General features: G+C 35.1%; 1 protein-coding gene across 1 annotated transcript in view; it reads left to right on the plus strand.

Annotated features, from left to right (window-relative positions):
- The window catches only part of KHDRBS2 (KH RNA binding domain containing, signal transduction associated 2), a 627,329-nt gene that overhangs the window by 309,918 nt on the left and 304,942 nt on the right, over nucleotides 1–12,469 (plus strand). The window contains exon 4 of the mRNA XM_064360936.1: nucleotides 8,556–8,702. Within this exon, the coding sequence (XP_064217006.1) occupies nucleotides 8,556–8,702 (147 nt within the window). The remainder of the gene's footprint in view (nucleotides 1–8,555; nucleotides 8,703–12,469) is intronic.

A 12,469-nucleotide genomic window follows, 5' to 3' on the forward strand; every position in this document is an offset into this window, starting at 1 on the left:
ATATATATATATATATGGACCCTACAAGATTTCATAAGGTTGATTTCAGGGTGAGAAATCGTAAGCACTGTATTTATACAGCTATGGATTCTCCTAAAGTTGGAATATCCTAATTAGAACCTATGCAACTGCCCATACCATTGTCCAATAAGGTAACAAGCCATAGGAGGGACTAGATGGGAGAGCCTGTTGTCGAAAAAATTACTGAATGCTAATTTGTTTATGAGCACGATAGTCTTTTGGATTGCAACCTTCTATTTTTTGTTTACTTACACAGCCTCTGTTTGTGCTTGTAATTTCAGAACAAATATGTGATGTGGTGCATACTTTAATTGCATAATTTTTTTAATCATAAAATGAGTTATACCTGCATATGCATATTTAATGTGGGCAGAAAACTTCCTATTCTAACTTGGGTCCAACAGCAATAGATTAACAAAGGAAAAGACAAAGTTTACTTACACAGGCATGGGGCAGTTGCTCAGTAATGAGCAGTTCACTGAATAGCCAGGGATAAAGTTTATATACCAAACTTTAGGAAAGGGAAGTTTTCAGGTTTTAATGAATGGATGGTTCAGATAGGCTTTTTATACAATATTTTGGAATGTCCTGGTGCCTAAGGTCAGTGCCTCCTTGACTGGAGACCACTCCAGAAGGTAGGGGTTATGGTAACTGACTTTAGTAAATGTCTGTTTTAGTAAGATTAGGGACATTCAGATCATATTTTTTCTCTGCTTCTTTAGCTCAACCGTTTTCACTTTAAGATAACATTTGTAAGAACCCTGGCGCCCCAAATGGGTCTCTAAATTTCTCCCATCTGAAACTTCTCTAGAAGTTTCACACACACACACACACACACACACACACACACACACACACACACAGCTAGATTGATTGCTCTGGGGAGAAATTTTAGATTAAAAATTATCAAGTATGATATCTGTGAGAGGGAAACAGAAAAACGAAGATGAATGGTTGGAGCAGACTAGGTAAATCCAGTTTTTAAGTTAATAGTATAGCCCACTGAGAAGAGTACTTGACGTTGGACTCTAAGTATCTTAAGTGAGAACAGAAGTGGTATGATTGTAGTCATAGTTAATTTCTGGAACACAGCATGGAAGGTGCAGGTGTTCTGGTGAACTTTTTGAGTGGCCCAAACTGTTTCAGCAATAAATCTTTTGGTGTTTATGTAAAGTCAGCAAGCTTTTGTTACAGGATTTTGGTGAAGTGGCAGTTTTAGTTCTCAGTGATGCCAAGTAAAGTGGTTGAGAGAGAAAGTGGAACTGTTAATTACTGACAAAATTAACAAGATGGTAGGACCCAGTTTACAAAGAGATGCAAGTAGCTAAAAGACAATAAAGATTAGAATGTAATAACCCATAAGAGTTGTTTATAGTTTTTTATTGAGACATAAACCTTGTCTTTACAGTTAACCTCATTTTTAATCAATGATAATCAAAGGAAGATAATTCTTGTTTGCAAAACAAGTCTGATTACATCTGATTTAGTTTGATTATAACCGAAGGGACGCAGTAATGACAACTGACCACATGGATCTTTTTAAGTTTCTTCTGCTGGAGTTTTTTATTAACATAAGGAATCTCAGATTGGACTTTTAAAAGTCTTCTCAAAATTGGATATAATTTGAGCATATTCTTCAAAATAAAATCAGGTAATTTTACAACTTAAAATGAAAATGACCTTAGTGATTTTCTCATCTAAATTCACTTTACAGCATTTGAAAATCAAGGGCCTATAAAATTAAATGACTTGTCCAAGACCACAGACTTAGGTAGCAGCAGATACAAGTCTAGACGTTAGTCCTCATTCTTCATCTACTAGTCTTTACTTTCTCATGTAGTGGAAATAATTAAATAAATAAATAAAAGTCTTCTCAATGCTATGAAACCAAGCCAAGAACCAACCACCTTACTTCACCTGTGGTACGTATAAAATTTGGTAAATTCCTCTCTTCTCAGGGTTCCCAGAATATCCCAAGTATTCTAGGCCCATCCAGAAGTGACCTCTGTTATTCATCTTAAAGGCTAGAAACCCTGTAATCTAGGTATGAGGCGTGTTTCCAAGAGAGCAAGCAGCGACTCCATAAAGTCAATCTTAGTTATGGCCATGAGATGTGTGGTAGCTCACACCTGTAATCCCAGCACTTTGGGAGGCCAAACTGAGAGGATCACTTGAGCCCAGGAGTTTGAGACCAGCGTGGGCAACATAGTGAGACTTAAGTCACTATATAAAAAAAAAAAAAAAAGAAAAATATAAGGAAAAAAAACCTTAATTACTCAAACTGCCTGAGCATACCTCATCCGATGCACATAATTCTCAAATATGACATTCCAATCCAAGCTATGGTTATATAATCAATGTTTCTAATCATGATTTTTTTTTTCAGGGACAGATTCCTATTGAACTTACGCAACTATATTGCCATGAAAATAAGAATATTCAATAAGAGTTTCCCAATTCCAAAGGAATTAGACAAAGAGAAAACGATATATATTTCATTTCTGTTTATAAAAGTATCATCAATTCAAACAGTATGAATTACAGATAGCTTGAGAAAAGAGAAAAGAGTTCCTTAAATTTAGAAAACAGAACATTAAAGGACCAATACTGTTTTAAACAAAGGCCATAAAAATTATAATCACCCTTTCTTAATCTACTGTGGCCCATATAATTACTTCTTGTTCTGCTTAATTCTATGAGGGGTCCTATGAATTCCTCAGCATCTCCGCTAGAGTTCTAAAAATCCTTACTTAGTCTAGTGGCATGTTCTTAAAAGTATTTAATGACGTCAGAAGGTTGCATCCCAGAGTACTTGTCATAGTGCTTTCTGTGGGTCTCAGAGGGAATCCCTTTTTGTGAAGACAAGGCATGCTAGCTAGTAGCTGCTTGCAAGAGCTTTCAGAAAAGCATCAGAGTAAGATATTAATAGTAACTACCTATGGATGACAAAAAAGCTTAAAATGACAATGTTAAAGATCTGATGAGACTTCATTATAGGACGGTTGACAAGGGATTTTGGTGGTTTCTGTGGAATACAATATTTAATTTATGGAATTTAGATCACAGAATTATGACTGACTGTATTATACCAGGACATATCAGGGAGATCAATGTTATTGACCAATGCCTGGGAACTTCATAAAATTTCTGAAACAATAAAATCTGCCCATACAAATATAATGTCAGGAAATGTAAATATCTCTTCTTATTTGACAATGCTTCCCATGCAATTTAACATATCAAATGAACCTAATTAGTTTAACGCCTGGCTTTTTACAAAGTGAGAGAACATGAATCCTTAGAGATTTTCCAGGGGCTTTCTGAAAAATCTAAATCCATTTGAGGTCAAGCAGACTTCATTTAGAATCTGATTTTTACAAATTGTCAAACATGTCAAAAGATGGAATACTTCATTAAATAGGATCACAGGTCACTGTGAAACAATACTTGGTTATCCACTTACCTAACTAACAATACAAGATTTCAAAAGTATATATAGGAGGTAACATATTTGTGGGGAGAAAAGAAACAACAATAAACAAACAAATTAAAAACAAACAACTCTTAGTTCTTTTTTTAAGTGAGAGGACTTGGTTCTCTTAAATAATTGAAGGTGATAAATGTTAACATAAAACATAAGAAATTATTCTAATAAGACACAGAATGTTTTCTAGGCAGATTACTTAACAGGTAAAGAAAAGCTTTTATAATGTCTTAAGAGCAGACCAATAATCGAAGAAAACATTGTTGTTTTAACAGAGAAAAAACAAACTCTAGTTTTGAATCAGCGATCTATTGATATAAAAGTTGTCATTTGAAAGACCACCAGGATGGCTAAATAGTAGATAAGAGAGCTTTATTGACAATATCAGCTTGCAAATTTGAGAAGAGAAACTCTCTAGTGTGGATCAAAGATGCTCTTTCTTTAAAGAAGGGAAGGACACAGAGAAGGGAGCATCACACTGGGGTCCTTTGCGGGGGCTAGGGGAGGGATAGTGGGAGGGAGGGTGGGAAGGGATAACGTGGGGAGAAATATCAGGTATAGGTGATGGGGGGATGGAGGCAGCAAACCACCTTGCCATGAATGAACCTATGCAACAATTTTGCATGATCTGCATATGTACCCTCGAATGTAAAGTACAATAAAAAATAAATATAAAAGAAGGGAAGGACGGAATAGGTTTTATGCCTCACAGGGCCTATGTTATACATATTCAGCAGGTTTGGGGGAAAAGCTATACCTATTTATGATAGAACAGAGGGCATGCCCAATGGGTAAACATGTGTATAACATACATCCCATGTTCATTTTGAGGTGAGGTTTTAGCATTAAAATGACATGGAATTCAGCTCTTTATGTCAAAAAGTGAATTGTAGTACACAAAGACAGTTTGTATGCAGCCTCTATAAGCTGGCTGAAACTGGCTTAAGTTTTGCAATAGCTAATCAGAAAAGAATATTGTAAGGTCAATCCTCTGTCCAGTCAGAGTTGCGGTGGGTTGGGTTGTAAGTCAGCCTGAAAGCTCTATTGGTAGGAAGTTTAGCTAAGGTGTAGTTTTCCTTATAGTGGTAGGAATTTGGAAATTTGCCATGCCATCTGGGTCCTGAACACTGGACTCACAAGTAACTTCTGTTTTCTTAGCCTTAGGCCCATCTTAGTTGATTAATGGGCATAAATTTGATCCCTTAGATTACAAGTCCATTAAAATCTGGCTGGGCTCAATGGCTCATGCTTGTAATCCCCGCACTTTGGGAGAAGGTGGGTGGATCTCCTGAGGTCAGGAGTTTGAGACCAGCTTGGCCAACATGGTGAAACCCTGTCTTTACCACAGATAGAAAAATTAGCCGGGCATGGTGATGTGTGCCTGTAATCTCAGCTACTCATGAGGCTGAGGCAGCAGAATTGTTTGAACTGGGAGTCAGAGGTTGCAGTGAGCCGAGATGGCATGCCACTGGACTCCCGCCTGGGCAACAAAGCAAGACCCTGTCTCAAAAAATTATAATAAATAATAGTCTTTGTAAAGGAACCCATTCAAATGTAGCCAGTTTTGACCAGGCAACATAAGACTTATTTTCTATAAAACTTCTACAGTTTTTCATATCAATGCAATATGAGTTATTTCCCACTAACATTCTAAAAATGTTTTATATCCATTCAGGTTTTCTTTTATTGTTTCCCACCTTCGTTCTTTTTCAAAAAAAAAAAAAAAAACTGAGTCCATTAGCACCAGATTAATGATATTTTGCCTTAATAAAAACATACCATTTGTACTTCATACCGTCTATGGTTTTTCTTGGAAACAACACTTCCTACTTTCTTCCATATTTCACAAGTAGAGTTGGTTACCTTCAGCTTTATTATTTCTGGATAGTCATGTGTGCTTAATGATGAAGATATGTTCTTAGAAATGTATTGTTAGGCAATTTCATGATGATTGTGTTTAAAGGAAAAATATAAAAATACAGTAAAATACCATAACAAAGCATACAATAACAAATACTACGACTAGTATAAATAGGTTTGCAAACACATGATGCTGACTCTTGTTTATACAATTTAAGAGATGGGAGCTGATGCATTTGGGTGTACTAGAGAGGAATCTACTACCCTGAGCAGTCAAACTGTCTTAGATATTAATTTTAAAACCTCATGTGGGGGGTAAATACTTAATTTGATGAGGCAGTTTAGTGGATGGTAGTAAAGATTTATTCTCTAATTAGATATGTGAGAAAAGACTACATATGTATCATGTGTATGATATGCACATAGGTGTTTAAAAGTCATCACCTCAGTTACTCAGGAGTTCTTTCTGGTGGTGGTGGTGGTGTGATGCCTCAGAGGAGGATCTAGAAGGACAAAATAACAGCACCTGGAGTAGAACAAAGGAGGCATACATGGTCCACATATTGTGAACAATTTATGATATGTTATTCATCAGAATACAAAAAGCAGGTAGCTACTATTCTTGACAATGTAGAAACATTTTCCTGCATGATAATCTCCCTATAAAGCACCCTATATCTTTGTAAAATTCTTGGACACACTGCTTATGGAAGATGTGATTGCAAAGCGTCATCCCAAGTAGCAAATGATGATCACCACTGTATCTTCCAAGGATAGTAGGGTCAATTAACTGCTGTTTTCTTTATTTTGTTGAGCTCTATCATGAACTGGACATGTCACTATAGGAAATATCACTCAACGACCATATTATTTTGCTTAATAGAGGCAAAAATTATTTGAATTCCCTAGGAAATTCTAGGTGTAAGGAGAGAGTAACACAAAAATAACCAGATGGGAATCAAGACAGGAAGTAATAGAAAGACAGTGTCAAGAAATCTCTGACTTAATTACTTCAGTATCAAACAAGCTGGCCTCAGAACAGACAAGCAGCTTGCATCTTAGCAGGACCCAAAGAGAAAAGAAATGTTTGCTATACCTCATGGGTGGGTTTTCATTCAGTCTAGTCTGCTTCTCCTCAAACTGATAATTGGTCACTAAGAAAAGTTCTTAAGTTAAAAAGTCCTAGTTAGGTTTGTCAAAGATCAGATGGTTGTAGATGTGTTATGTTACTTCCGATGTCTCTGTTCTGTTCCATTGGTCTATATCTCTGTTTTGGTACCAGTACCACATACACCATGGAATACTATGCAGTCATAAAAAAGGATGATTTCATGTCCTTTGCAAGGACATGGATGAAGCTGGAAACCAACATTCTCAGCAAACTGACACAAGAACAGAAAACCAAACACCACATGTTCTCACTAATAACTGGGTATTAAACAATGAGAACACATGGACACAGGGAGGGGAACATCACACACTGGGGCTTTTCGGGGTTTTGGCTGGTTAAGGGAGGGATAGCAGGGGGTAGGGGGATTAGGGAAGGCTAACATTAGAAGAAATAACTAATGTAGATGATTGGGGGATGGATGCAGCACACTGCCATGTCATGTGTATACCTATGTAACAAACCTGCACATTCTGCATATGTACCCCAGAACTCAAAGTATAATTATATATATATATATATATATCTCCTAGTTAGAGTTTGAAAGTATCCTTAGAGAAGTGAACAGTGGATTTCCAGGCTGCAAGGTGGTATTATCAGAAGGATTTGAGTAGCTGAAGAGTACATATACAGGAAAGAAGGGATGCCTTCCCATCTCTTTCATGGATCCTTCATCTTTTAAAACTCTGAGCATTTCTAAACAGATAAATACTGACCTTAGCATGGGTTATACAGTTAACTCCCATGACATCAACAACAAATTTGTTCTGTTTTGAGTCCAGGTTAGGTCTATTCATGTCATGTTTCTAATCTCTACATAAAATTAAGAATTACATATTTAGTTTTATTTTGTGAAATTTAGTGTAGTAACTGCTGGTTGTTTCTGTGAGGGGCAAGAAAGGTAAAATATAATTAATGTTATTTATATTAACTTTTCCACAAAATTTTACATATTGAAATTCTAAAAAATACAAATCTCCTTGCAAAATGAACTGAGTTTGGATCCTAATTTGGCTGAAGCCACTTAAGTCATCTAACCTCAATTTCATAATCTGAAACATATGACTATGTACAAAATGATTGTGATTAGAGATCATATGTATAAAATACTTAGCATACATTAACAAAAAAATATATGTAATATGTTGTTTTGCTCTGCATGTGTACTGAACTAACAAGGTTTCAATAATGGCTTGGGCACAGTACTAGGAAAAGTCTATTCCAATAGAAATGTATTAGGTTGGTGCAAAAGCAATTGTGGTTTTTGTCATTGAAAGGAATGCCATTAAAAGGTTTTGCCATTACTTTTAATGGGAAAAATTACAATTGCTTTTTCACGAACCTAGTATCATTGGTTAAGTAGAAGTTATGTAGCCCATTCAGAATCAATACCAGCAAAGTGTTAAACCACCATCCTTTTAATATAACCTTATTGACCAAAAAAAAAGAAGAAAAAAGAAAAAAAAGGCAACAAGTGATAGAAAAGATGTGGGTATGAAGCTTGCCGATAAGCTGAGCTGGTGGGAACACAGGCTTGGAAATAAGCCTTCATTTGTATAGTTAGCCTACTTTTTATCACAATCAAATAACCTTTTCCTAACTTCTTAAAAAGTAGCTAGAAAGTCCTAATTTTCTTGAAGAACACAGTGACGATCTTTCACTTACTATCTGCAAAATGCTAAACCTCAAGCACAAAACAATTCTTTCCTTCCAGAATGTAGTCATGTAGACTACAGCGTTAATGGCATTTCTGTGACTTATTTTCAGGAGTTTAGCATTTTCATTTAGCTGATTAAAATCTGTTGTGGATGACAGTTAATGCCAGTTTTTTAAATCATTCAAACACTCAAAAATGGTTTTAAAATCTTTAAATGGCTTGTAGCAGGTTTTTATTTCTCAAAGGTTTTCTTTCTACTTATGGAAAAATTTGCTTAAATTATGTCCCTTTATCATATTCTCAGTAAATGTTAAATCAATGTAAAATGTGTGGATTTGTATTTCTAAAAATAACCTTTTTCACAGGAAGAAGAACTAAGGAAGAGTGGGGAAGCCAAATATGCCCACTTGAGTGATGAACTTCATGTATTAATTGAAGTGTTTGCTCCACCTGGAGAAGCTTATTCACGTATGAGTCATGCATTGGAAGAGATTAAGAAATTCCTGGTTCCTGTAAGTGTCTTTCATTTTTTACAAAGGTGTTTCTCATCAGCTTCTATTTTAAAATGCATCTTTGATCTTCACTGACTTTTTAAAGGAAATTTGTATTGCAAACCAATGATCTCTCCATAAGATCAATACAAAGCTATAATAAAATAGGTACCAAAGCCACTTAACACAGGACCTGGTATGTTGTCACGTAGTGATGGTTTAACAGCATTATTTGTCATGCTGGTGTCATGCCATGCACCAGTTCATAGTCACGAAGAAAAAGACATGTTTATAAACAGACATATATAATTGAAGTTGTATGCCTTTTTATTGCATCTTAATCACTTGAAAGGTTATCATTTGCAATTTTTGATTAATAGGGAAAGAATTTCCTGTTATAGTGGAAAGGGAAAGAGATCAGATATGTAATATTTGAAAGAAGACAGTGGTATCATTTAAACATATCAAATGTGTTTTCATGTGATGGTATGCCAGGTGTTGGCACATTATAAAACATAATATAAAATAATCAATATTAGTAAAGCCAGACATTTGTTGACTTTAAGCAAAAATTGGAGAAATAAACTCACTCTACTATGTGAGAGCAACAGAGAATGTTCACTTAGTAGGACAACAAATTCAGGGTTGCATACTGAGTAGAATTCTCTACTGATTTTCTAAGAAATAGAGGAAGGTAAAATGAATGAAGCTTTCCTAAAGGTTGAAGATTTAGCATTCTAGGAAGAAGTCGTTCAAATAGAAATCTTGGCATCAGGATTAGAGCTGGGAATAAGACAATTAGAAGAGAATGCTGAGTAAAGTTTTCTGGAGTGTCTGGCAGAGTCTTCAACAGAGAAAGCTAAGATAGATCTGTACAATGAAGAAACTGTAGATTTTTAAATAAGCAATAAACTAAGAGGAAATGTTGGGTAAGATTCATTGATTGGCAGTGATTTTGAGAATAGGAAAAGAAAAATAAAACCAGAGAACTTCAAGAATTAAAAAGCATCAAGATGTAGTCACATAATCTATTTATATGTCCACTTTAAAAATTATTTTCTGTCAAGGCAAGGTTATAGCATAATTGCAGACCATTCTGATTGTTCCTTAACTTCATGTGCACACTGCATTTCTGCACAATTTATTATCTGGTGCTCGTCGGAACATCTCCCTAATTAGATCCCATATTTCTTAAAAATGAGGATACTATGTTTTCTTTTCCTTTTGCCTCCAAACTAAATTCCTACTGCTGTATTGAGTAACAAATTTTATTGTATTTAGTTCAGACCAGACTTCTGGTAATATACATAGTATAGGATGAGACTAGGACTGTATACTACTAACACACTTTGTAACTACAGAAAAGTCATTTAAATTTTCAAAGCTTCAGTTTATTCATCTTTAAAATAAAGATAATTATAATTGACCATCCTCTATCACAGTTATGGTGAATGTTAAATGGGGTAACGCATATGAAGGAACTTAGAAAATTTTAAAACACAATATTGATGTATGTTTTACTTATATTGTTACAGTAAATATAATAGAAATATCTAGGAATGATTTTCTGCATAGTCATCCATTGGTATACACACACACACACACACACACATATATATAGTATTGGTATATATATCTATATTGGGTCATATAACTCAATATATAATATAGGCTCTTTTATTAGAAATGTCAATAGTACATCTCACTTGCTCACTTCCTACTCATAATGATTCTTGTAATCATTTCATTTGTATACACTCCACTGAAATATATACTGTATGAGGTTAGGGCTGGTAGTATCTCTCTTGGTCAACACTGTATCCCCGTCTTAGCATCATGCCTAGCACAATAAATATTTATTTGATTGTTTGAATGATGGAATGATGGAATAGCTAACTAAAGGCGTGAGGAGTGATGCAGGAGATAAAATAGTTATCCAGGTAAAATTTGGGGGTCAGTCCCCACCATCAAGATGCACCATATATACAGATCCAGATGAAAAATGAAAATATTACCATGGCTGGTGTGACCTGGCCATGCTACCCCTACCTCTATGATTTTATCTCTGTATGTCTAACTTCTTATTCATCACACTGCAGACATGCTGGTTTTTTTGGTCCAACAATCCAGGCTCACTGCTCGCAAAGTGCCTTTGAAGATTATGCTCCAAAATGTTGGCATGGCTGTTTTCCAAACATTCAGCTGTCAGCTTAAACATTAGCTTTGTAGAAAATTCTTCCCCAACCACACAATCTAAAGTAGCTGCCGCCTTTACCTTCTATCTACTGTTTTACTATATTTTGCTCATAGTATCACTGACCACTCTATTTAACATCATAATTCATTTTTCCATTATGCCCTAGTCCTTTTCACTTATTTAGTTTCCTCAAAGCTCCTATCACCTTCAGGTATTTTATATCTATGTGTGTGTGTATGTGTGTATGTGTGTGTGTGTATCCTGCTTATTGTTGGTTTCTATGCTAGAATATAAATATCATGAGGGCTATTCTGATAAGTCATAAATCTAACCCATTTGCCTTGCTTGCATTAGCAGAAAGCAAAGGATGGGATCTATTTTAACCATCACCAGAACCAAAAGGGGAAAAAATGAACTACCAATTTTTTTATTCTGTGAAATCAATTGGTGATCTCAGTTTCTGTTGACATTTGATATTAAAGCCCACAGAAATGCTAATGTGTTTATACATTAACATTTGCAAACATTGTAGATGAAGAATACCAGTAAGAGGCATGCTAGAACAACAAAGAAGCCTAATATGGGACAAGACTCTGGAATTCCACTGACATCTTGTTCTTCTACAAAGGGAGTGATTGTCCATCATAGAACTTTTTACCTTCCATTCCTCTTGTATGTTATACAAGATTTACTCAACCTGCTCTATGTCCAATGGGGATAATTATCTAAGACAACCAACTTCAGAACAGAGAACTCCTTGTGAACTGTCTGAATATTATAAAATATTGGAAAACAACCCAGTTTCAGCATTTTTTTTTTTTTTTTTTTTTTTTTGAGACGGAGTTTAGCTCTTGTTACCCAGGCTGGAGTGCAATGGCACGATCTCGGCTCACTGCAACCTCCGCCTCCTGGGTTCAAGCAATTCTCCTGCCTCAGCCTTCCAAGTAGCTGGACAGTTTCAGCATTTTAAGTGGATTGTTGAAGATAAAAGAATTATTATTGGTTTGGGGAAAATTTACAGCCTGTTGGTATCTATTCACACACTGTAGTCTTATAAAAACAAATAGAGTGTCAAGAGTCAATAAAATACCTTTAATTTGGACATTGCTAATTTTAAATCTCTAGTACTTTGGGGAGGTGAAATATTAAAGTTTTCATTATATATGATTATTTATCTTAAAAATACAGGTTAGAATTTTAAAATAAATTATTTGATGAGTAATGAAAAACAGTATATAAAATCCTAAACTAATATACGCTTCAATTATGCTCATGCATTCCTCTTCCCTTTATATTCTATAAAGAGGTAAACAAATATTGCCACTATTATATTTTATACTATTTCTTTCTTTTGTAGTCAGACACCAGGATTGCCACATATGGTTGTGAGAGTTGTGTCTTGTGCAACTCTAGGGGGTGACATTTACGTAACATAGTTTGTGAATGGTACTCCCTAAAACCATGAATACAACTTCTCTTTTTCTCATCCTTCTCAGTAGGTTACTTCAAAATAATGACAGTTTTATTTTCCTAAATTGATTTATTCTTACCTTCAATTAAATTGAATTAATGTTTTACTAATGCTTAATTA

Source organism: Aotus nancymaae, unplaced genomic scaffold, assembly GCF_030222135.1.
Source record: "Aotus nancymaae isolate 86718 unplaced genomic scaffold, 86718_ANA_hifiasm-v0.15.2.pri h1tg000040l, whole genome shotgun sequence".
NCBI classification, from domain to species: domain Eukaryota; kingdom Metazoa; phylum Chordata; class Mammalia; order Primates; family Aotidae; genus Aotus; species Aotus nancymaae.